General features: G+C 36.9%; 1 protein-coding gene across 2 annotated transcripts in view; it reads right to left on the reverse strand.

Moving 5' to 3' along the window:
- Positions 1–24,566, reverse strand: part of PLCE1 (phospholipase C epsilon 1) — a 147,280-nt gene that overhangs the window by 29,756 nt on the left and 92,958 nt on the right. For both annotated transcript variants that reach the window (XM_072339606.1, XM_072339605.1), the window contains 8 exons: positions 23,895–24,211; positions 10,951–11,096; positions 8,938–9,196; positions 8,081–8,289; positions 3,597–4,272; positions 2,909–3,091; positions 1,922–2,039; positions 1,373–1,532 (listed from right to left, as the gene is read on the reverse strand). In XM_072339606.1, coding sequence (XP_072195707.1) covers positions 1,373–1,532; positions 1,922–2,039; positions 2,909–3,091; positions 3,597–4,272; positions 8,081–8,289; positions 8,938–9,196; positions 10,951–11,096; positions 23,895–24,211 — 2,068 coding nt within the window. The remainder of the gene's footprint in view (positions 1–1,372; positions 1,533–1,921; positions 2,040–2,908; positions 3,092–3,596; positions 4,273–8,080; positions 8,290–8,937; positions 9,197–10,950; positions 11,097–23,894; positions 24,212–24,566) is intronic.

Genomic DNA, 24,566 nt, shown 5'->3' on the forward strand with positions numbered 1-24,566 from the left:
AAAGTCCTATCACGTTGGGGAGAGCTCTACCAGGAGACACTGCGGAGTTTCCAAACAACTGCCAGGGAAAACTCATCATAGTTCAGGGAGGCCCAGAGTGCTAAGTTATGCAGAAACCCAGAACTGAGAGGATTTGAAGCAACAGCAGCTGTCCTTCCCCTGGGAATGTGAGCTTTCAGCTGAGCCTTTTAATCGCATTTACAGAACAACAATTCTTTTGTCATAAAGAGCATAAAGCAGATTTGCAAAACAGAGGAGCATTCATCAGAGGTAGTAATGCAGTATTTCTTCAGGTTAAGATAAAAGAGAATTGCTCCAATCCTTAAAAAACAAACAGAACAACAACCAAAAGCCTTATAAATGTCCCACAGAAATAAATCCATGCCTGGAATGTTCATCTCACAGTTGTATTTGACAGTGAAGAACAAGAAGTGAAGAACACAGGAAAGACTCAGAAAGTAATATTACATGGAGCAACAACCAGACACAGACACCCACAGGTGGCTCTACTACTCACTTCTATCAGTAAACCTAACCATTGAAACAGAAAAAATTCCTATGAAATAAACAAAACAAACCATTACACAAGACATATCTCCACAAAATAATGTTCTGCCAGCAGCAGTAATCTCTTCCACTGTTTACCACTGCTTTCCTGGAAATCCCAGTATTCATACTTGCATCCATACTACAGCCTTCATTATGTTAAAAGATACTGGAAGGTCTCTGTTGTCACCAAGTACCATCCACAACTAAGCACATTGTCCTTGCTAAATTACTACTACTACTACTACTACCATTATTACCATTTATAGAACAAATACGTTACTGAAATATGTCACTGCATGCCCACAGAATGACCATCTGCGCTGAATAAGTGATAGAAAAATTATGGATGTTAAAGGAGAAGACGGAAGGCTGTAAGGAATGAAGAATTCAAAACAATTCCTCCAATGGCCTGAAAAACTACTGTAGTCCTCACCCAGAACATTAGCAAAGTTTATGCTCCCTTGGGTAGAAATGACTTGCTGGGTTTCTTTATACAGAAGATACCTGTAACTATGCTTTGGAGACAATATGGAGAAAGAATTAAACTTGCTGAGTTCGGGATGCATTATAATTTTCCTCTGTAATTGACTTAGTAACTGCATCCTGGCTCTCAGACTGTCTACACTGCTGTCCATAGATTTATGGTATTTCAGCTTAAATGCCCGATGTTGTGCTACAATGAGTTTCACATGCCTATCAAAAGACTAACAGCCTTTCTGGCACTGATTTTGTCAGACTTCATCAGTTTGGCAAGAAAAATGATCATAACTAAATAATAGTAACTTTTTACTTTTTTAACTCAAAGCACTGATTTCATCCTTACCTCGACTGACTCTTGCTTGAAGACATCACAGGAGAGGACACTGGTCTGGCTGGTGTGGACGTGGCAGCTCCTAAATGAGGAGGTCCAGATGCTGTCAGAGAGTGAGCTCTTCTTGATGACAGGGTGTTAGATGGAGAAGCATTAATAATAATATTTTGATCTACAAAGGAAACAAAAGTTTGCAGCACTATTACAGTCTCTGTCCCAGTATAAATGCTTTCATCCAAGAGCCCAATACCATAATTCATTGATGATCAGTAAAGCGCTGCAGGGATTGCAGATTTGTCCCAAGACAGTCAAAAAAATACGTTCTGAACAAGGTTCATGCATGCTTTAGTCTGACTAGAAAGGCAGTGCAACCAAATATAATGAAAGAATCAGGAACCAAAAAAGAAACTAGTTCTAAAACTTCACAGTATTTGGAGTTTCAACTGTAGAAGTAGTTTCCTACCATGAACATATACATATTCAACACTGTAAAACACATCTGTGTCAAGACTTTTTTGCAAAACCCCAAGAGACTCTTAAATACTGAAGCAAAGTACCTACCCGATTCTTCTTGTTCATCAATATCTTGAGGATCTGAACCACTTCTGTTTCGATATTCCTTGCAGCTTTTTGCCTTCCGAGTTGCCATTTCATCATCAGTGGCCTCTCCACTTTCACCCTACAAATGAAATGAACATCATTAAATATTCCAAAACCAATGCTTTTTCATTCTTTGTCAGTGCAATCTGAAACAAAATCACGAGGTAAATTAGCTATTCCTTATGAAATAACGTTTGTATGGCTAGTAACTGTGCTGCCAGTGAAACTATCCAAGCAGAAAAGAGACAGCTTAAACATGATGAAGGATATATAATGACTGGGGGAACATCAGAGGTTACCTCAGTTTGACATCACACAGAGGATGACAAAGATTGCATCCCTCTATATTGGTGAAGCTGGTTTTACACTATTCCATTGGGACACAGGAAATTTAAAGAGGATGGATCTTGTCATCTGGATCTCCACCACCTGCCCAGTAGACCATGTGGACAGCACTGATCTGCTAGTCCCCGCATTTTCCTCTTTCCTAGCTATTGCTTAAAGTACTTGAGTGAAGAAAAAGAAAGGACATTGTTCCTTTCAGCCATGCTAATGTGAAACAGAAGATTTGTGGTGGTATTTTCAGCAACATGAAAACAAAAAGAAGCAAAGAAACTGACTACAGCCTCCAGACATCACCCTGTTGGTTACTACTATTGTTCTTAGGAATTATTTTACCTCTACACTGAAGTAGCACCTAAAGTTCTTACTGAGATTCTGTCCCTTTCTGCAAACACTCATGTGCCCTTAGAAATGAAATTTAAACATAAGTTAAAAAAAACCAAAACACCAAATTAATGGAAAACAACAAGCAAAAACACACCAAACCTGCAATAAGCTGTTTTAAAGTTCTTGTCTAACTTTATTCTGGTTCAGAGTATAGCTAGCTACACAGCAAATGTAGGAAGGAAACAAGTCAGCCAGATAAGTAACAAAATACATGAATACCCTCATGAGTACTTTCTTCTTTTTCTTAGCTGCAGTTATTCCCAGAGTGTTGTTTCTCTGCACACCAGGTTTCTCAGTGCTTTTGGTCAGAGTTCCTGTGCTTGTGTTCCTTGCGCTCCATCGTCTGCCCCCAAACAGTTCAACAGCCTGAGCCAAGGTTGGGCCTTCAAACCTTCCATCCTCCTGCAAAAATTCTCAGCATTAACAAAACAAGGAGAATAACTGCCAAAGAACAGACACATTTCCTTAAGGTATACTAAAGGTATCTCTTAGGAACTAGTGAAAGGCAAAATATCAAGAGCATGCAATATTTAATTACTGCATGAATGCAATAGGGCTATTTTCTTCACCATCTCATACTTTTGGCCCCAAATCTCAGCACTCATTTCTGGGGAACCATTTTCATGTACAGTCATTGCTTTCTCTTTAAGAAAATATTTATTCCCAAACTACAAATATATGAAGAACTTAACAACAAAAAAGGTTTAACTTAAACTTATCTAAAATATGCACCAGTTGATGCGACATTATGTGGATAATCAAATCATTTTCACTCAAACCACGTTACTAAGTTGGTGGGCTGGCGTTCACAGTTAACTTCAGTTTACTTATAACAGAAACTACTTGCATGACAATACATGGATGACATTTTTGAACTTCTCTCATACAAAATCACAGCATCTTTTACCTGGTAGAGGCTGACATACTGTTTCCGTAGCCACTGTAATCTTTGATCAGGGAATCTCCTCATTTTTCTTACAGCCTTGGTCAGTTCCAGCAGTCCATCATAGAGCATTCTGGCAGTATATTTTGGAGCAACAAAGTGCAGCAACTTATTATCAGTAGTCTGAAGTCCATAAAGTAGTGTTATACCATTTTCTTCAAGGGACATATTACAAAGTTTATTTTGAACACACACAGTGTGCATATCAATGCCAGAGTGTCCCATGTACACAGCCTTGGCTGAAAACAAATCCAGAAAACCTTCCACCAGTCCATTTAGTCCAGTATTGCCAAGGAACTGGTATTTACCAAGCTCAGCAGCATTCCCCATCACACTCAGCTTTGCTTTTGCGTTTGCTGGGCAAACTGTTGTGGGTTTTGTCCAAGTCAAAGTACTATTGTCAGGCTGAAGCTGAAGAAAGCAACGTGCTGAAAGATGAGTCTCCTGGTCATAATGGATGACAGTTGCCCCTTGCAGCATGAACTGGTGAACATCAGCTCTGATGGACAACACGTACCAGGGAATGAGTTCTATGCCATGGCAGAAAGCCTTTTGTTGCTCTTCTGTTGGACTTGTGTCCCAGTCCTTCAACTGCTCAAATATATCACTTTCAGAATCTGAAAGATCTCCAATTATAAACCTGTATGTGAACAAAGATTTAGTTTGGGATTTAGTTTAATTTAGTTTAATGCACACATTTTCTACCTAGTGAAACACACGATTCATATGCTGACTTAAGCTATGATTTTTTTTTTTTTTTTTTTCTGCTGCAGTTTAAATTAAAAATACATGGACTTTCAGTAGTTTTTACAGTATCACAATTTAAGTTATGGCAATTTAGAATTAATAGATATTGCTACAATTAATTACAACTCCTGCAGCAGTACGATTATGTTTTCTTTTAAATTTTTCAAGGATTATATTCATTATCATAGAATCAATCACAGAATGGCTTGGGCTGGAAGGAATCTTATAAACAACTTCATTTTGGATCTTGAAGTTACGTGATTCCAGTTTCTAAACCCACAGCACAATATCAGTCCAATGGAAATACCAAGTATTGTATGAGGAAGCTGGTAACAATATCTAGGGGACAGAAGACAGGACTTTCAATCTCTCTTCTACTACTCTTTTTATGTTCAGACCAGTTTCTCATTAACAGTTGTAAAATAGGGCTTAAAATACATGCATTTCTTATAAGAATGCAGCAAGAATGTTATCAGCTACTTCCTGCCAGCTCAGCAGAACACAATTCACACTAGGACTTCTTGCAAGTCAGGTAACCATCTGACTGACTTAAAACCCACATGGAACCTTCAGGTCTTCCTCAAATTTTCTTCTCCCTGGAGTAGTAATTCCTTTTATTTTTCCCTTATTCCAGACATCCATTCTATGAGTGACGGTGAGAAGACAGACAAACAATGGCAGAATAATTATATCAGCCTTAATTGCAACTGCACCTCCTTAAGAAATCTGCCTTAAAATAAAGGTCATGCCATATACCTGAGCCGGTATAAACTGGTGTTAAAATTGATGAGTTTTGCCACACTGCATACATTACTTATCTGGATTACTCAAAGTTCAGATTTTCAAATTACAACAACCACTACAACATTTTTCTCCCTCATGCCTTCAAAATAACCAAACAAGCCTCTAGAAGAATCCTCGAAAGTATATTCTGAGGCTAGATATGAAAGACTGGAGGAGTCTAGTATAGAGGAGACAGAAATGGCAGAGCTTTCTTTCATGTGCAACAGCACCGGCATGCTGTAGATTATAATGAAAAGCAGCAACAAGGTAAGCCAAGCACATGCACAAGGCATATCCAGAAACAGCCTCTGGCATTAGCTGGTGAAAGCGACATAGCCATCAATTATTGGGAAAAACTTACAAAACTTGGTGTGAACCAGAAGCTTTCTTTACACGTACTGCACTAAGATGCAAGAAAATGAGAAGAAAGGATACAGGAAACATTAGAACAGATTGCAGTTTTGAAGGAAAAAATTGAAAGGGCTATGAAAGGGAAAAGAAAGTGAGGTTCTTCCCTATTATTCATTTTAAAGGTATTTACTGTCATTAAGAAAGCTTAAAGGGGAAGAGGAGATCAGGTTAACAATGTTAAGACAAAGTTTAGAGAATCTTAACAGGTTGTTTGATTAACGATTGAAAGACTGGATTTCAACATTTAAATATTTCCTACCAGCTGTTATTTCTTTGAGAACTGTCAAAGAAGACGAATAGAACTTTAATTGTGGTATTGACTTGGTACAGGCAGCACCTTAGGGTGATCAGACGGACCACAGACTGTAGAGCAATACTCAGTGTATTTGGGTAAATAACAGCTGTACTCAGTGCCCACTGATTTCATAAGATGCCCTTCATTTTCTCCAAATCAAACCAACATATCCAGCTCTGCTGGGCTTGTGTTTCACAATATTAATTCAAATCAACAAAATGCAAACTAGTTACAAAATTTTAATTACATAACACTGTATAACAGATATGGCTTAGGTCTCAAAAGAAAGGCTTTTAGTTGTTAACAGTATTAAAAATGAATCAAATATCGCAGCCTCCATACAACAGGGACAACAGCACAGAGCCTTTTTGCCTCTCTGCAGCAATTCTTTCCCATGCCTCAGGGAGCTCTCATGGCCAACAAAGACACAGCAGGATAATGAGGTACTGAGGTAAATTAACACTTCATGGATAGTTTTCTATAAGTCATTAAAATTAGCATTTTGCTGCACTAGAAGTACAGACACCAATGATCAGACATCTGAATCAGGAAACGCAATTTTATTTGCTTATCTGCTCTTCTGTTCATTTCAGTGTTACACCAAGCATTTTGCATTTAATTCCTACTTTAATTAGAATGGAACTTAGTAGTTCCACTTAAACACAGGGTATAAATAGGTAATTAAAACAAACAAACAAACAAACAAACAAATTGATTTCCTAAAGATATAACAAAAAGAACTCCATTTTCCCCACATTGCTCTTTCACATTTAAATTCTGCTTTGTATATTCAAGTGAAAGGCTGATTTTGCTAGCTCATTCTTTCTGCAAGAAAGTTGCAAGTTGAATTCAAACTATATTAATTAAGAAAAAATAATTCCTGGAAGAAAATGTTTAAACTGAAATAAGAGATAACAAATGCACAGAGAAGTGGGATTGCCTTTCCTGGCATAATCTACTCTGCCACTGCCCAGAAGGAAGTAAAGCCAGATGTGAATAATTCTATTAGAAACCATTCTTGCAGGAAATAATTATTATTTATTTGTAATGAGATTTACAATTGCATGTTAATGAAATAAATGCATTTAAACAGGAAGAGGGTAGCTCCTTCTCAGGCAGTCACTTATTAGATTCTGTGTGTAATAGCTGAAATAAGTCGGATACTTCTGAACATACAGCTATTTCTGATGATAGACATTCTCAATATAATAACTCAAGTAGGGACATAAGTGTGTTTTTTATGTAATCCTGGTTGTGTAATTTATACGATGGGATAAGGGATAACGGTTTCAACACAAAGAGAGGAGATTTATATTGGACATCAGGAAGTAGTTTTTTACAGTAAGCATGGTAAGGCACTGGCACAGATCGCCCAAAGAAGCAGTGGAGACATTCAAAATCAGGTTGGACAGGGCTCTGAGCACCTGTTCTTGCAGTGAAGTTGGATCAGATGAGCTCTTATGGTCCCTTCCAACTGAAATGATTCTATAACTCTATCTCAGTTCATTTCTGAATAGCACAATTCTGTTTGATGCTTCCCTTTGAAGCTTCTCTAACAGTTACCTCATTTGAAGCTGACACATCAACATTTAATTGGGCTGCAATTTCACTAAAGCAACACTCAAGATCAAGTCATCTCCTAAATTTCCCATTTAGTATATTTTTTACTGCTGAAAAGTAAAGACTATACTGGGTATTCAGTCAAAACTGTAAAGTTTTTGAACACTGAGCTCTTGGGGCACAATCAAGTAAACACCTAGGCAAAATAGCAGGACTATATTAAACTCAAAATTCACAATGCAGAAGGACTTACAAACATCTCCTGGATGTAATCTGAAAGCCTCAAGTGAACATGACCTTAAAAGAAGTGGTCTTATGAACAATAATAAATAACCTTTATTTTGGAAAGGGCACAACGCTGCCCTGGTGTGCAGAATATAATGTTCTGAGCTCTGATAACAGATATGTCCTGGTGCTATTCCGGGCACCACAGATCAAAATTGTAATCATAACTGTGGATTTTTAAAGCTCAGTGTGTAAGATGAAAAGGATTTACCCTTATCATGAGAGGAAGTAATTACATCATGAGTGAAAATATAACTATACAGAGAGATCTCCTGCATTTGAACATAAAATCCCAGGAGGAACTGAAATGAAAAACTAGAACTATGAAATATACAGATGAAGATAGAAACCAAAACACGAGACCTACTGGTAACGGTTTCTGTCCTTCAAGGAGTTTTTTCTTGAATTGCTTCCTTCACTGAGATTATCTTCACCCTCTTCAGATTCCAAACTGCGATTACAGCTCCGAATAGTTTGAAATATACTGTTTGCTGTGGACTCTTTTTCTGGATTATTTAAACCATCTTGGCCTACACGCTGCAAGAAATTATCTTGTCCACTGTAATCTGAAACAAACTGAAGACATCTAATAGATTAATAGGAGCGATGGAACACCATCATTTACACCTTGTTGGAAAAATTCTTAGAAGAATTAAGAATATCTAAAACATGTTTCCCGTTAGCTTCTAATGGGATTTTGTACCTAAACAGACTAAATGACTGCATAAACCAAGTAACACAAATTACATTAGTCCTCTGGACTTTTTAAAAAGTCCCTGTTTTTATGGAACGGGCACATATTTTCAAAACAAAGTGGAAAAAAGGGAACTGTTTTATTTCATAAAGGAAAAGGCTGATCCATAGATCTTATTTTAAGGAACTGAAAACCTTCCAGCTCCCAGCAAGCTATGCAGAAGATCAGAAAATTTAAGAGAAGATGGCTGCATTTTTAAGTATTTACTTCCTTTACCAAAGTAAAAGCTTTTTGCTTTGGTATAGACGATAACTGCTCAGTACTCCTATACTGAACTACTTATTAACAACAAAATCTATGTTACTACAGTTACTACAGAAATTAAACTGAGGTTCATGTAGCTGAACTATGGATAACAGTCTGGTTTATAGAACTCTAATTAGATGAAACCTTCATATAAAACAATAGATGATAAAATAATGCACTGGATGGCTAAGAACACAGCCTCTTAGAACAGCAATCCTATTTACCTCTAATGTCTCATCCTGGGAATTATACTGTGGGCAGAGTCTGATGAGGCTTGATGCTCCATCCAAAATTTCACAAAGCTCTTTTAAAAATACACCACAGAAAGGAACTACTTTACAGCCTGGAATATTGAGTGCCCGGTTGACCACTTTCCTGTACTCGGATGAGGACTCATGTTGTGCCATAGCGTCTTTCAGACTTCGCATAGTTTCAATGTCAGACTGGTCCATAAATTGCCACATTTTTAAAACTTTTCTCGACCTAGTGGGAAAAAAAGTCCACAACAATTATTAAAATGAAAAAAAAAAATTACAATTTACAGTGAATTCCAACACCTACAGAATGTACATAACAGAAATTATGGAAGTATGGAAATTATTATCATTACTCAGGAATGAATGGATCACAGTCAGCTCATTATTTTTATGAAAACTAACAGACTGTTTCTCCTCTTTGAATTACCAAATAATAAAAGTAACAAGGACAAACAAGCAATATGACTTATACAGGACTGGAATAGTGTTTAGGAACTTAATAAATGCTCAGGTATACACGAAACGCAAGCAGGATTTTCAACATTTTCATACTGTCCTTGCAGTAAAGTCAAAAAGGCTTAGGAAGAAATAAGAAAATAAATTTTATAAAGACAAACCAGATTGTTTATTACAAATTCATTTAGATGTATTATGAGTAAATAACCCCTATAGTTAGAAAATGAAAAGAAGAAGACAACAAAGAAACAAACAATTTGAAATATTTTACATTGATTTATTCCCATTACACTCTGACTCTGCCATGGAGATAAACCAAGGCAGTCTTCTAGCTCTCAAGCACGAGTGCCACACTGCAGACCAAGCTTTGCCTTCAAACAGAAATGACACCTGGTGAGAAGGATGGCTGGCACTGCTGAGCCCATTCACTCTCTGAGCTGCACATCTGAGCAAAGGCATGGCCTTTCTATCCACCCTGCCTTCAGACACACCAAAAGGCAACCCTGAACTGCTAGCAGCTCAACGCCCTCATCCCCACCTTCTGTCCCTGTCCTGGGTGCACTGCTGATCGGGCACCAGCCTTTACTCTTTGTCTTCCCTTCTGCTGTGCAGGTGCATTACAGATAAAATAAAGGCCTTAATTTGTTTGCATTTTCCCTCACAACTTACATAGCTAGGGGACTTACATGGATGCATTCTGCTGAAAAAAACACCTGCCTTTGTCCACAAGCATTTCATGTGAATTTTATGTACCAAAAATGTAAATAATTAGCTCAGTGAGAATCCTCACTATACCACAAAGAGGAACAATACAACACGTAAAAGCTTTGTTTCACCAACACAAAATATAGGGAGGGTTGGAGCTAAGTGATGGGAAATCTGATTTTAACTCTTCCTTGTCCAGCCTAATTTGCTACTCTCTGAAGTGCAAACCTGTGCCAAAGTAGCACCTTACCACCACACTCGTCATTCTACAAGAAAGACAGCAACCGCCACACACTGTTTTTCTTCTGGATACACTGCAGGACTGGCAATATAAGATAATTACCACATGAGATCCCAACGTTAGCCAGCATAAATAAATTTGAGGGGCTAACATGACAGTTTTAGCTGTTCGTTGCTTGTGTGTGTTTTGTTGGTTTTCTTTGACAGTTTCAGCTCAACTCTATCAGAATGCTACCATGATTATGTTTCACTTGTCTTCTGGACGCTCCAGCCCCCAAGCTACATGTTAGATTTTAGACAAAGCATAACTGACTTGCCATCTTTCTTTACACTTTAACAATTTTGCTTTAAAATTTATGCTTTCTAATGTAGAAAATGAAGAAAAATGAAAATGTCAATGGAGAAAATGGTTTTCAGTACGTTCAATTTTTTCAAAACAGGATTCTTAGCAAGTAAGAGGGCAAGATGATGTGATTTGGCCACAGATTTCTGTTTGTGCCCTTGTCCAGAGACATCTGCTTGACAGAAGCTGCAGTTTAATCTATCACTGAGAAGTCATTTACAAAGAATTGCCCATACCTTAGTCCTGCCAAAAATTCCATTACAGCATTGTAGTTGCCCATATTCCAGCAGCATTTTGCCACATGTACTAAATATGAGAAGACTTCTCGTTTCTCCTCCATAGAACCTGCAGTCAGGATCAGCCAGGTAACCCATGAGCTCACCTTGTGAAATAAGACATACAGTACAGTCAGTAAAGCAATGCCACAGGAAGCACCCGTGTACATTTGATTTTCTTGTTTTCCTTCTGCAAGGAGGGTATCAGTAAAGATGCTATGCATGCATCTATGGCCCAATCCCACATGATTTACAAACACACCTCACACACAGATATGCTCACATTCCAGCAGTTAAATCTTAACTACTCTCATAATGCTTAAATAAAATACTGTTCTATGGCAGTATATTATGGATACACATTCAGGCCACAGAAGAAAATTGGCAGCTTATGTTAGTGATTATTTCTAATGTTGTCAGAGAGATTTGCAGCGCAGATTCTCATTAACACAGCTCACAAATCTCAGCCTCATGCTGAACACCTCTTCATCTTACAACATGGAGAGTGAATTTTGATAAATCATTTTTATATTCATGCACTGGCAAGATTATAAATGCAGTAAAAAATTAAAAAACCCACCCATTCCAAGTGTGACCACAATACCAGTCTTTGTTCAGTGATTATTTCATGCCAGAATGAGCAATTAACTTGGTACAAAATTGTATTTGTATTTAAAAAAAAGTCAAGCCTTCCTTTTTACAAGTGAATATTTCCCTCTAGCTTATGTTCCCATAATATCTATAAAAGGCAGCTATACGTCAGATGGAAACCAAACTCAAATCAACCACCCCTTTTCACAGTATCATTCTTTAGGGCTTCATTTTTGTCATTATGTAAACACTTAGAAAGCAATAAATGTGATTTGTTCACCAACACAGAGCTCCATTCTTTAGTCTTAAAGGATTCAGAGTGTTTACAGGCAGTACTGGTGTGAGGAGCAGCTTATAAGAACCAGAAAATATTAGTTTTCATGGGGCACAGATCATTTTATTTCAAAAAACAAGCATAAGAAATAACAAGAAAACTCTTTGCTACAAATTTTAAAAGCCCTAAAAATATAAAGCTCCTCCATTTATACAATGGTCTCAGCCTATCACTCCCGAGGGAGAACAGCCAAAGAGTATGAGAAATGTAAGTTGCTCGTTCATCTTCCTGACACCCAGATCAACTGAGAACAACAAATGAGAACTGTGCAAATGAGAAAAGAAGCCACAGCTCCAACACATGCAAACACAGGGGTGGAAAAAGGAATCAAAATTTTCAGACTGAATTCCTGAAGAAATGAGGTTAAAAAAATCATTCTCTCTCTCTTCCCTTGAGGACATCCTCAGGAGAGTGCAGCACAGGGTAATGGGATGCAAGGATCAGGGAACAACAGAGTCATCCTGCAACAGCGTTCTACGTGCCCTAACCCTTGCCAAACAATGTGGTTATGAAAGGTAAGAGCCGGAAGAAACTTGCTCCTTGCTTAGCAGTAATCAAAAGAAAAATGGTTAGCTCCTGTTTCAGTATGTTTTTAGAACTAACATAAAACAATAGAAAAGGCTTAGGAGCAAATACCCAGTAGAGAGCTTTCAGAACAGACAGAACAAGCAGGAGAGATCCAGGTTGTACGTGTGGACGTGCTGAAGGACCTTTCCCAGCTGCAGAGGCCAAAACACAAGGAAATAACAACACAGCTGCGCACTCCGACTTCTCTGATATTATATCTGAAGTGCTCAGCTGGTGATTCCTAAATTGTAAAACTAAATCAGCCAAGAAGTGTATACCTGAAGAGCATCAAGGTATGGAAGAATACAAAAACCAAGAATTGTATGACATAGGGTCAGATGAGGGCACATACAGAATGAAATGCAGCTAAGTAAATGCAAAATAATATAATAATAATGATGATGATGATAATAATCAGAAATTATGAAACAAAGCAGTTAAATGTGTGATTCAAGGCTGGCATAGACTTGTTTGTGTATGCTGGAATAAAATTACATGTTGGTTTTGGATATTATTCTAGTTTTCCAGAAATGGCTCTGTTAGAGAATACAAATGCTAAACATGCAATAACACACACAAAAAGATTAATAACATTTGTTTGGTATGAAATACCAAATGTGGTAATGACAGATTGATTAATACGTGTTTAAATATTTTAAAGAATAATATAATTTTAAGCAGATTTGTTTTAATCTAAGGTAGTCAACATGCAACAGTCAGGAGAGAACAGCAACAAGGCTGATAAAGAATGTCTAGAAATGCGTTTGAACGTAGACTCCCTAAACAAGAATCCTTGAAAGTAGGACAGTTACTTGCTGAAAATTTATTTAATGCAGAGTTTAGGACTGCTATAAACAGTTATGATGAACTTTTACAAACACTGTAAAAGCAAACACAAATGATGAAGGTTAGCACAAACAAGCCTTTGTTGCAAAATAAGGGTGCAAAAGGCAGTAAGTATTCTGCCTTGAAGTTTATGCTCACTGCTTCTGCAGGACAAGAATAGACTCACAGGAAGAGCAGAAAGCATTTAGAAAGTATTTCACGAAAGAATAAGGAAAAATAAAGTGTCTGAATGTCTACACAACAAAACAGGATTGGCAAAGGAAGATACAAAGAACTGGGCAGCAACAAGTTGCAGAACAAAGCACCTAAAGATAGAACCCACTGCTGCCAAATAGAGAACACGCCTGCTTCAGAAATTTCAGTATGAGCGTATTTGCTGGAGATTAGAAAAAGAGTGAAGAGCAGATTGTGAGGCTTCAGTCAGACACAGATAACAGAAACTTTCATTCATGCTCTTTTACATGTTGTCAACTTTGAAAGTATAACACAGCTGTCCCTCTGCAAACACAACAGGCTGCTTCTCTTTTTTGTATAGCTCTTATATCATATTTAGTGACAGCCAGGTGTACACAGTGATTTTTCTGCTGGTTCTGAATAGCAGCAACTCTTCATAAAGTTTTCCTATGAGCTAGTCAAGACTGTTACTTGATTAATCTGAATACACTGTATAGCTCCCAGAAACAGGGGTTATGGATTTCTCAAAAACCAGAGTAGTACTCCAAAATGAATTTCTTGGAAAGTTTCATCACTTTAAGATTAGAACAGAGACTGTTATAAGGCAACAGAACTGTCACACAGGAGTCAGCAGAGAAGAGGAGCTGTGAACAAAGGCCATCTCGTTTCACTCACTGAGATTTTTGTTGAGCACTGTGCCTAATATCTGCACCAGCTTTCCTACTCCTTGTTTCTTTTTTTGTGAGGATTGCTGGAAAACAAAGAGAATTCTGGTCCTGGAGTCCAGTTAGGAAGCCAACATGTAATTAATATGTAGAACAGACATTTATCCTTTCAAAAAGTCAGAGGGGACTTTTGTCATAAAAATGTTGCATTTGGAAGATGTGGCTGAATCAGCAGCTTTCAAGAAGCAAAGAACTGAAGCTGAACTAATGCTGTCTAAGGTCCCCTCCCAGCTCTGAACTCCCTGAAGACTTTTGAAGTTCCATCCAGGCAGATGGAACTGATGGATCAAAAACGCTATCCTGAATATCAGTATTTATTTTACATAAATGCATACTGAAATAATTAGGGTGTAGCATTAATTTTTGACTATTATTTGTTCAGGCTGTAGCTAAAATGAACCATGTACAACCAACACTGAAATGGAGGTAAGTTGAAAGGAATGCAGTCTCCATGAAATATCATATAAGACAGCTCACAGGAAACCTAAGCATGTTAAAGAGCATATAGACTGAAGAACACTAAAATATAGAGATTTAACAATACTTGGTAAACATACTTTCAAATGTGTTGTTTTGCTGATAATTACATGAGCAGTCCAGAGTCCATGCTCACAGGTATGCCTCCATAGGAACCACTGATATTCTCCAACAACTGTACAGCTGCCCACAGCACCCAACAATGCATACAATGCATTTCTGCTGCCTGGGATGCATAACGCTTCCTCTGCACAGATGGTATTCAAGAACTAATGAGCTCTTCAAAATCTTCATTCAAATGAGAGTTCAAAAGCATAATTCCTCAGACGCTGCCCAGCACACGTGAGCCAGAGTCACCTCACACAGCAAGAGAGCTAAAAACAGCTCTGCATGGAAACTCTGTAAGGAAAATCTTCAGGCACAATAATATGTATCGACACATGCAGTTCTAGTTTTGATGTGGGTTTTTGGTTGTTTGGTTGTTTTTTCAATTGCATTTTTATATCAGCACTTGTTATTTTAAGTACAATAAAATCTACTCAATAGGGTCTTTTTGGGTTTTTGGACTTATCCTACTTTGATCAAATTTTCATATAATCTTTAGTAAAAAATTGACACTGCATTTTGGAAAAGCAGACTTTTAATCCAATGTTAATCTTCAAATATACCATGACTATTTTTAAGCCCATGTCTGACTCACTCAACATTTCAGACTACTTGGAAATTCTCACGATAGCAATTCATTGTGGACAGGGAAACCTGTGTTGTTCAGGACACCACATTCCCAGAAGGCTCCAGAAATTTTTGTTCTGATTTTCACAATTCTCTCCCTTGTATTTTTTTTATTTTTTATTTTTTAAGAAGGCAACAAAATTATCATGTAAGTTCCTGCAGCCCAACTGTGAGAATTAATACAGATGCAGAATATGTGTTTTAAAATTATAGCATTTCAATATTTAAAAATAAAACATCCTCCCAAAGCCCTTAAACAGGGGAAACATATACCACAAATTCAAAAAATAGCATAACCCAGTATGTTTGATAATCTAATCACCGATCTATCACTGACTTAAAATCATGTCTATACACAGGCCAAAATCTCCCATTTTGACAGGGGCAGGATATGGCTTTATCACTGATGTTCAGTTGCTTTATTAACACAATAAGAAGGACTTTGTGATTAGACAAGTAAGAGACATATATGATGGACTCAACAGTTGTTGCCATCCTAATTTGAAAGTCCTGTGAGTCATCATTTGCTTTAGGAGAACCCTGCTTCATGCAGCACAGTGGACAGAATAGTACTTATTGCATGTTGAATTAATAACTGTATCCCAAAATCTGAGTTGGATTTACTCTACTCCTTCTCTCCTTTTAGTCTTCTAATACTGAATATCAACATAACTCACATATACATGAGTGTTTATATATACATATATATATATATGCACACCCACATATATATACATAAGACTGTACTGCTATTCATACACCTGCTAGAGAATCTATTCCATGAATTTTGTAATGGGAACTAATTTATTTCTTATCTTTCTTTTGATTAACTTTTATACAAATGTCAATGAGGGAGGGAAGAGTGAAGCCCGACTCTCTTTTCGAATGCTTTACACTCATTTCCCAGCTCTGAAGTTTACCATGGTTTTTGCAGCAATTTCCATGCTACTTATGCCAGATGGTAGTGCTACATGGAAGAAACAAAGTCTTCTACTCTTACATTTTAGCAACATCTTAATAACTCCAGAAATGGGGCTTTCAGAGGCACAACTAGCAAGTAGAGCTGTCAGCCTGAGGTTTAATGCATACTATCACTAACAAGATGAAAAGATTACAGTACACATCTTTTCTAACACCAAAGATATGAAAATTTACCATGACTACCTTTGTTACTTACTCAACTGCTACTCCGGAGCAAGAAAGACAGTAATTTTAATATTAACAAAATGAGGAGATTTGTGAAAAATTTCTCTCTGTGAAGTCTTTCAGTACAAAGCAAGAAGTTGATTTTACAGCTATCCATAGGAAAAGCACAGCAATCAGTATTTCATTTAACTAAGATATTCCTTTTTCAGTGATTCTGAGAAAATTTGGAAACTTAAGTAAAACCTGAAGAACATGAGGAAAAAAAAAAAAAAGATATCAAGCAATAAATACATAAAATCCTGCTAAACATCTGATGAAGAATTATGGCAAGAGGGAAAAACATTACCTTATCTTGCTTAAAAGCATAACTCTTGCTATATTAATGTAAAGTGATTTCTCTCTCTTTAAAAGAAAAAATCCTCCACCTTTCAACAACACTACAAGGCCTTTCCATGAAGTAAAACTCTTTCTGGGGAAAGTAATTCTCTTATGGAGAAGATTCATGCTTATGAGGCTTTTAAAAAACCTACTGCTATACAGTTAGCACTGATCAGCTGGTAGCCACAAGTTCCATCAGTTCCTTTCACTCACAGTCTGCTCACACACCCATCAGTGCATACTGATGAACATAAGGATCACAGCATAGACCACAGCACTGCTTTATTTTAAACAGGTTTTGGTAAATGTTCTTTATCAAATTGTTGGGCTTCAGTACAATATGCAACATAATTCTCTGATGCACTTATAAAATCTGAGTACTTAATATTGCATATCCTACAAACAGGTGGTTCACTTTAATGTGAAATTATGTAACTTTACAAAGAATATTTACCATTTTAAATCTGATTGAACAGGACTCCAAACAAGGACTGGAAACACTTTGATATTTGTACAAACATAAGTTCTTAAAAGTATTATGCAAACCCATTTAGGCATTGAAAGAAATGCTGAACTAAGAAATGCAGCATAATATTTATTTACATTCCATAAATTCAGTCAAATGATATGTCTCTGCTTTCCTAGTAAGGGTTTAAAATCATCTTTTATATGGCAATGAAGAAAACTTACAAATTTAACCCTCTAAAAATGGGACTCTCATTATCACTCATTTTGTCTAATAGCCAGATGTTTTATTAACTTCACTGAACACAGTGAACACAGTCTTAGTGAGTGCAGAGACCACCTCAGTAGCAGTGCTATACTGGAGTCATTGGTATATTTTTTACCTTTTTAGTTATGCTTTTTTGGCAACGTAATTTTTCAAAAAAATAACTTCATGTATTGAGTGAGTTGTATTTCTGCATGGAATATTATATGTTTCATTCTAATTTTTTAATGCTTTCTATTACATGAAGCTGAGGCCAAAAAAGTTCAAGTTACAAAACAGGCTGTTTTCATGTTAATATAAAGCAATGCTTGAAATTCTTTAGAATGTTTGCAAGCATACATGCTTACAGCATGCAAACTGAGATGGTGTTTCTCTGGTTGCTTTGCTGAAGGGAGGCAGAATAGTGGCTGGGACTAAAAACCATGAATGTGACACAGACCTGGAGGGAAAGGATATATAATAAAATAACAAATAGATACCCAGGAGGCGTGTGGAATATGATCAAGGTAAATCCCAAGTAAGGATCTAAGGATCACTAGGCACATGGGATGAAAAATACATAGCAGTGCACAGGAATCGGAAGAACTAAATCCAGAAGAGAAGGACATACCAATCAACATGACTAAAATAAAGTACCTTGTTACAATTATCTGGGTCTTAAAACCCACTTAGCTACCATTCTCCTCCTCTCCCTCTTACCAGCACTCTGCTAACTGCAGAATGTCCTTAATAGTTTAATCCCACAGCTTTTATATATCTGTGGAAATTAAACTTCTGGTAGTCATTTTAAAAAGTCTGAAAACTGATAAGCAGTACTTAACAATGAAGAGGTGCCTCTTTGAGCTCATATTATAACATCTTTAAAAACCATTAATCCTTGAAAGCTCCCTTACAGAGATGAGAAAATGATGCACTCAGATCCACATTCTTCTCTCCCACTTTTCAGACATTTCCATGCTGTTTAGGGCACTCTCCTCGCCCCCCCCTGCTCCTCCTTGCAGTGTGGCATATCCCCTTCAGTTGTCTCTAATTCTTTTAAAAGCATGTCTTGGTTTACTGAAATACCACATTTTGTAACACAATAGGCAGATAACACAGAGTGTGGTTCTCCACTGGAATAAAAAAGTATACTACTATTATTGTTATGTGTATAGTATTGGAGAATCCAACAGCCTCAACATACAGCAGCTTTGTAAAGCTACCAATTACTGCTATTTCTAGTGTCCAATTTTCCTACCAAGCATTAAGTACGTTAAGTTAAAAAAAAAAAAAAAAAAAAAAAAAAAAAAGTCAGTTTCCATACTTCCAGTTTCTCATTTAAGTGTCTTTTGCAATACTACAAGGATTTTTTTGTTATGTTTGCTACACTGTGCAGAAAGACTACAATAGCCAAGATTACAATGATTAAAATCTGCCCCCAAAGAAAATCAGAACTATCGCTGGAAGCACACTGAAGGCTGAAGAACATATCTGAAATGCAAAAGAGTATTTATTAAATGGTTTCCTAATAGTTTTTTAAGTTGTCTTTGGGCTTTGTGTATTTGTTAAATCTAATCTGAATTTCAGAATTAACGAATGACTGAAAAAAAGCATCTTTTTAATTCCAGGGTTACAATAAAAGATTTCCAATAAGCAAATGTTCTGTTTTGTGCACATTTAGATATCCATGAATGAACTGCCTTAGAAGAGCTGTAGATGCAGGTCAACACAACATCAAACACAACATCATTTTCTGTCTTTTTTTTTTTTTTTTCCATTTTTTTTTTTTTTTTTTCCTCAATCCAACAATATTCCTTGTCTGGTTTTCAGTGTTTGATGCCACATTATTGCATTACCCCACCAAAGCAACTGATTGGATCTGTTCTGCACATATGAATTAGCACCTTGTTACTTGCAGAACACATGGATACTTTTTTTCCTAAGCAGAGAAACCTATTTATTTGTTCTTCATTAACTGCAACATGTGCATGGCAAATGTATTATGAACATGGCCTCATTTCCTTTGGTTCTTATCTCGTCCTCATTAAACAGACCATATTATTACAGTAATCTAGATTCATTTTGCAGTACAGCATTTAATGACAGTGATTCTCCAGTACTTTCCACCTGCATCTCTTTTCCTTCTGTGGTTAATCCATTGTTTTTAACTTTTCCCTTTTCAAAAATCACATAGTTCACTACATGTTGAAAAGTCCTCTAATTCATTCATTATTTTTAATTTAACTGTTCCAACTGTATCATAAACAGTATCAATCAATCTTTCTATAGCAGCATCACAGAAGTCATTTAAACTTCAGTGGGAATCTTCAGCATGACTTATCATCTTCATATACAACTTCTAGGTAATTCTATGTATACTATATATACATGTATATAAACAATGGAAATTTTTAGCATCAGAATTAGATGTCATATTAACTTCAACACTTCTGAAGCTTCATCAGAGACAGTAAATCCTGAAAACAAGCTGCAACTTTTGCAGATTATAGGATTTTATTTTTTTTTCCAATGAATATTTTATTGTCACATGAAATAATAAACTTGAGAGCTGGGATGACCTCAAATTTTAAGAATATAAATGAAATGTAATTAGAAAATATATTTGTCTTTGAAAGTTATTGTATTTTGTGTTAATTTCACAGAGCATCCACTAGTGACCTTTCTCCCAACATATTTTTGAAAGACGTCACTGAGAGTTCAAGCTCCTTGTCATGGCAGCCACCTAAATTAACACAAAGGAAAAAAAAAAAATGGTACTCAGAATCCCAGGACAAGATAAAACAAGAGGAAATACATAATATCTGAATGTCTTCCAGTAACTATGTCAAGTCTAAGCCACCAGGCTCTCTTAAGGGCAGTTTCTGTTTTCCAGCCTCAACAGTACAGTATTTGCCAGCGACTGTGTTTGTGCTACCATTCATGCAGTGTTTGACAGCAGCTTTAATCCGTGCTATCCATCTTCAGTGTCTCTACGCTACTTACTACTACAAGCTTTTTTCCTATCACCCTTGATAGTGAAACACTGAAGTGGACAAGAGCTCTAGCAACTGTCTTCTTGCCTTTCTGGAGAAAAATGACCCATACCTTTGCAAATTGTTTCTGATGGATCATCAGTACTAATATGATAGGTGAGCAACTTCCAATACTTTAAGTCAAAGCACCTCATCCAGCAAATAAAGCAAAAGAAAAGGTTTGTTACAGTCTTCCTCTAGTGCCAGACAGTGCGTCCACTCTTACACTACTACACAAATGAGAGTGGAATTAGAAAAACAACAGCAGTTCTTTAGTATGCAATTGTCTTCAAGTGCCAATTTTACCCACTTGCAGAGGGCAACTGACTTCTCATTTTGTTCTGCAATTCTCAAAGATCTTTTCCATGCCAAACGCTTAAGGCTGACCACCCACCATAAACACCTTCTCCCATGTCTTTTTCCCATCCCTTTTAGACACTACTGAAGTTTAAATATTGTCATTTATGTCCAAAAAACTCCAACAAGTTTATTGAAATACCATCCAGATAAGAGCCAGGAAGAATGAACAGCACACAGTAGTTGACTGTCTGACCTCTTCTGGGCTAACCAAAAGTTAAAGCACGTTATTGAGGGCATTATCCAAATGCCTCTGAACACTGGCGGCCAGGGGATACCAAGCAGTTCTCTAGAAAGCTTGTACAAGTGTTTGAATGCTCTCACAGTAAAGAGAATTTTCCTAGAGTTGTATCTGAGCCTCCCCTGGCACAGCTTTGTGCCACATCCTCACATTCTGTCACTGACAAACGGAATTTAAGAAATAAACAATACTGGTAAAATTGACCTTACTACAATCCCAACTGAAACTCATTTTTTCAAGTGGTATTTCACTTATTTAAAATATTCATTACTTTTAATTATTAATTCATTATCTAATAGTGCTCACTGAAATCTTCCATACAAATGTCAGTGTTTGTTCTATTAAACAATAACAAAGTTCATCCATATCACAAAACAGCAACTGCTGAGTATCATTCTAAAAGTTTTACAAGCACATCCTTATTAATGTATATCAGGAGAGTGACTAAAAAGCATATTGCTATATGAAAAATCCCCTATAAGCTATAATTGCTCAGCGAAAAGAACAATGGCATTAAATGATTTTCCCATTATGTGTCAGAAGCCTGTCATCTCAAAACCCATTCTGGCTCCCACATTATAAATACACTTCAGTATTTCTATAGACAATGCCAAAATAATCAGCAGGCATTCACTGACTTTTGCCAACAAAAGCATGATTCTTTGCACAAGAATTTTCTTGCCATTTATAAACAAAGACATTTTGGAGGTCCATGCCTGTGATTGGATGTGGCAACTGATAGACTCCACCATAAGATAAAACACACAGCAAATACTGATTTATTACAAGCAGTAAATACTTTACAATAACTCTATTTAAACATATAACATCTATGTTTAAAAAGGTTATTCCAGTCTATTCTTAAAATAATATAATGCACTAAATATTATGTGATTTATGCATCATATACTCAGGAATTCAATCAAATCCTGTGAAAAACTGTCCTGCAAAATCAACAGATGAGTAATGCTAAGCCACAGAAATTTCAGACTCACAACCCTCTTACATTAAAAGACACTGAACATCTTACTAAGAAACAACTTTGAAGTTAAACTTCATTTTTATGTGGAATAATCTCAGCCATTTCTGACAAAACTTCTTAACCACCTATTTGCTCTCCAATGTTGTTGACTGTTTCACTGTCAGAACACACAAAGGTCAATCTCCCACATGCAGCAAGCTGCAAAATGCCCCAACCAACTTTTCTGGCACGGTGCCTCAAGAGGCACATGGGAAATTGATCACTTCACCTTTCTCCCACTGCCCTTACTATGGCGATCACGGTAAGAGAAATATCACAGTGAGGAGGGCCGAGCGGAAGCTGGATTTCTTCTCCAGCTATGCACAAGATACAGCATTTTCTAAAATACAGCAATCATAGCTAATATGAATAATTTTTAGGCTTCGTAAACCAAATATTATGGTTGCAATTTTTATTCATGTTCCTATAATGGAATTAGGTGACAGAAGACAACATATTTACAATATTTTAGTTCCTGTATCTAGGGAACATGCAAGAAGCAGGAACACTTCAAAATGCTAAATGTTCAGTCCCTGATTCTTTGGTGTTCACCAAACATGAAGTTCATGGAGGGGGGGACGGGGTTAATACATCTGCTTTATCTACTTAATTTTGTGCCGTCTTCTTCATAGTGCAAGATTTTTATCTCTTATTTAAGAAGAATTTCCTGAATAAGAATGTAAAAAAACAGAAATCAAAGCCATCTTCATTTTACTGCACTTCTATGAATTAAAAAAGTTAATATTGTGTGCGGTTCACACAACAAAAAGAAGGAAATTACTCCATTTTTCTGCAGCTGAAACCACTGAGACCTGAGGTTTTATTCAGATTTTCCTGTGGGTTAGGTCAGGTTTGGGGCGCTTTTTTGTGGTTTGTGGGTTTGTTTTTGCTTTCTTAGGGTGTTTGAGTTGGTTTTATTTCCTTATTTCAGATTTCTGTTGAGCTTACCAAGAGATCGCCTTACTAAAAACAAGGAAAAAGAAAGAAAAGTTCTAGTAAACAGCTCAGGATTTGACTCATGCAATTATGCCATGCCAAAGAACAACACTTACATACTATCCTTCAAAACACACACGGGGATACCATAAATAAATAAACATTGCAGGTTAGCGCAGTTACATTATACAGAACACAGAAATTTGTACTTTGTAATACTTCTGTCCTGGCTCATAAGATCTTGCTTAGTCTACAAAAACCCAAAACAAATAAATAAAACTGCTCCTGAGAGAAATAATAAACTGGCTGAAAGTTAACCCCATGATGTCAGAATAAGGAAATACATGTCTGCGATTGTTTTCTTCCCATTTCCTTTGCCACATGCAACACAAGCTTAGGTTGCAGTTTTCCAGACTCTCTGAGCAAATCGGTCAAGTAACTCCTATTAAATTCAGTGGAAATTAGTTGGTTAAACTCGCTGGTCTTCTTAATTTACATGTTAAAAAACTGTCCTTAAAGCTGAACTCTTCTGTGAGAGATAAAATACACAAAACAAACCAACACACCAAAACAAGGACTGACCAACTCACACACCAGGCAACAAAACTTACAAAAAGTAATTTGAAGGTTTTGTCTTACCTCGTTAAATCTTGTCACAAGGTCTTCTACAGCATTATGTTCACCATTTGGGGAAGAAAGAATAGTAGCAGATATGGAAGCTTTAATGCAAGGAAGCTTGGTTTGACACTCAGCATTACCCAGATCCCTGGTTAAGAAGCAGAGGTAGTCAATGGGTAAGACTTTCCGGTAGAGCTCCTGCTCCTGCTCAGTCAGAATGCTGGCAACCTCCTCTGGGAACTGAATGAGGTGCTGCAGGTCGATGAGCTCCTTGCTGATACCAGCCACATTGGAGGGAAGGACACTGGAGCCAGCCATAGATGTACACGCTTGACGTTCTGAAACAAAACAAATAAAAAATTTATTAGACTTCTCCTTTAACTCTTGGATCGGGCTGTGCAAAATAAGACAACTTGTTCCCGTTGTTCTTAAAACCGTTCATTCATTTACTCAGCATTATCGTATTTGGAAATCACTTGATATTTAAACAACCTAACACATTCCTTCCTTATATATTTATATAACTACAGCAGGTAATGGATCTTCAGAGATTGTCAAGCTACCTGCCAAAATGTGCTTATTTCTCGACTTATCCAAAAACCTGCTGCAACCACCTGCAAGTCACGCCAAAAGGATCATCTTGACTCTACTCCACCTCCATGTCAGAGTCTGCAATACAGACTGGGGCAGTGG

The sequence above is a fragment of the Excalfactoria chinensis genome, chromosome 6, assembly GCF_039878825.1.
Source record: "Excalfactoria chinensis isolate bCotChi1 chromosome 6, bCotChi1.hap2, whole genome shotgun sequence".
NCBI classification, from domain to species: domain Eukaryota; kingdom Metazoa; phylum Chordata; class Aves; order Galliformes; family Phasianidae; genus Excalfactoria; species Excalfactoria chinensis.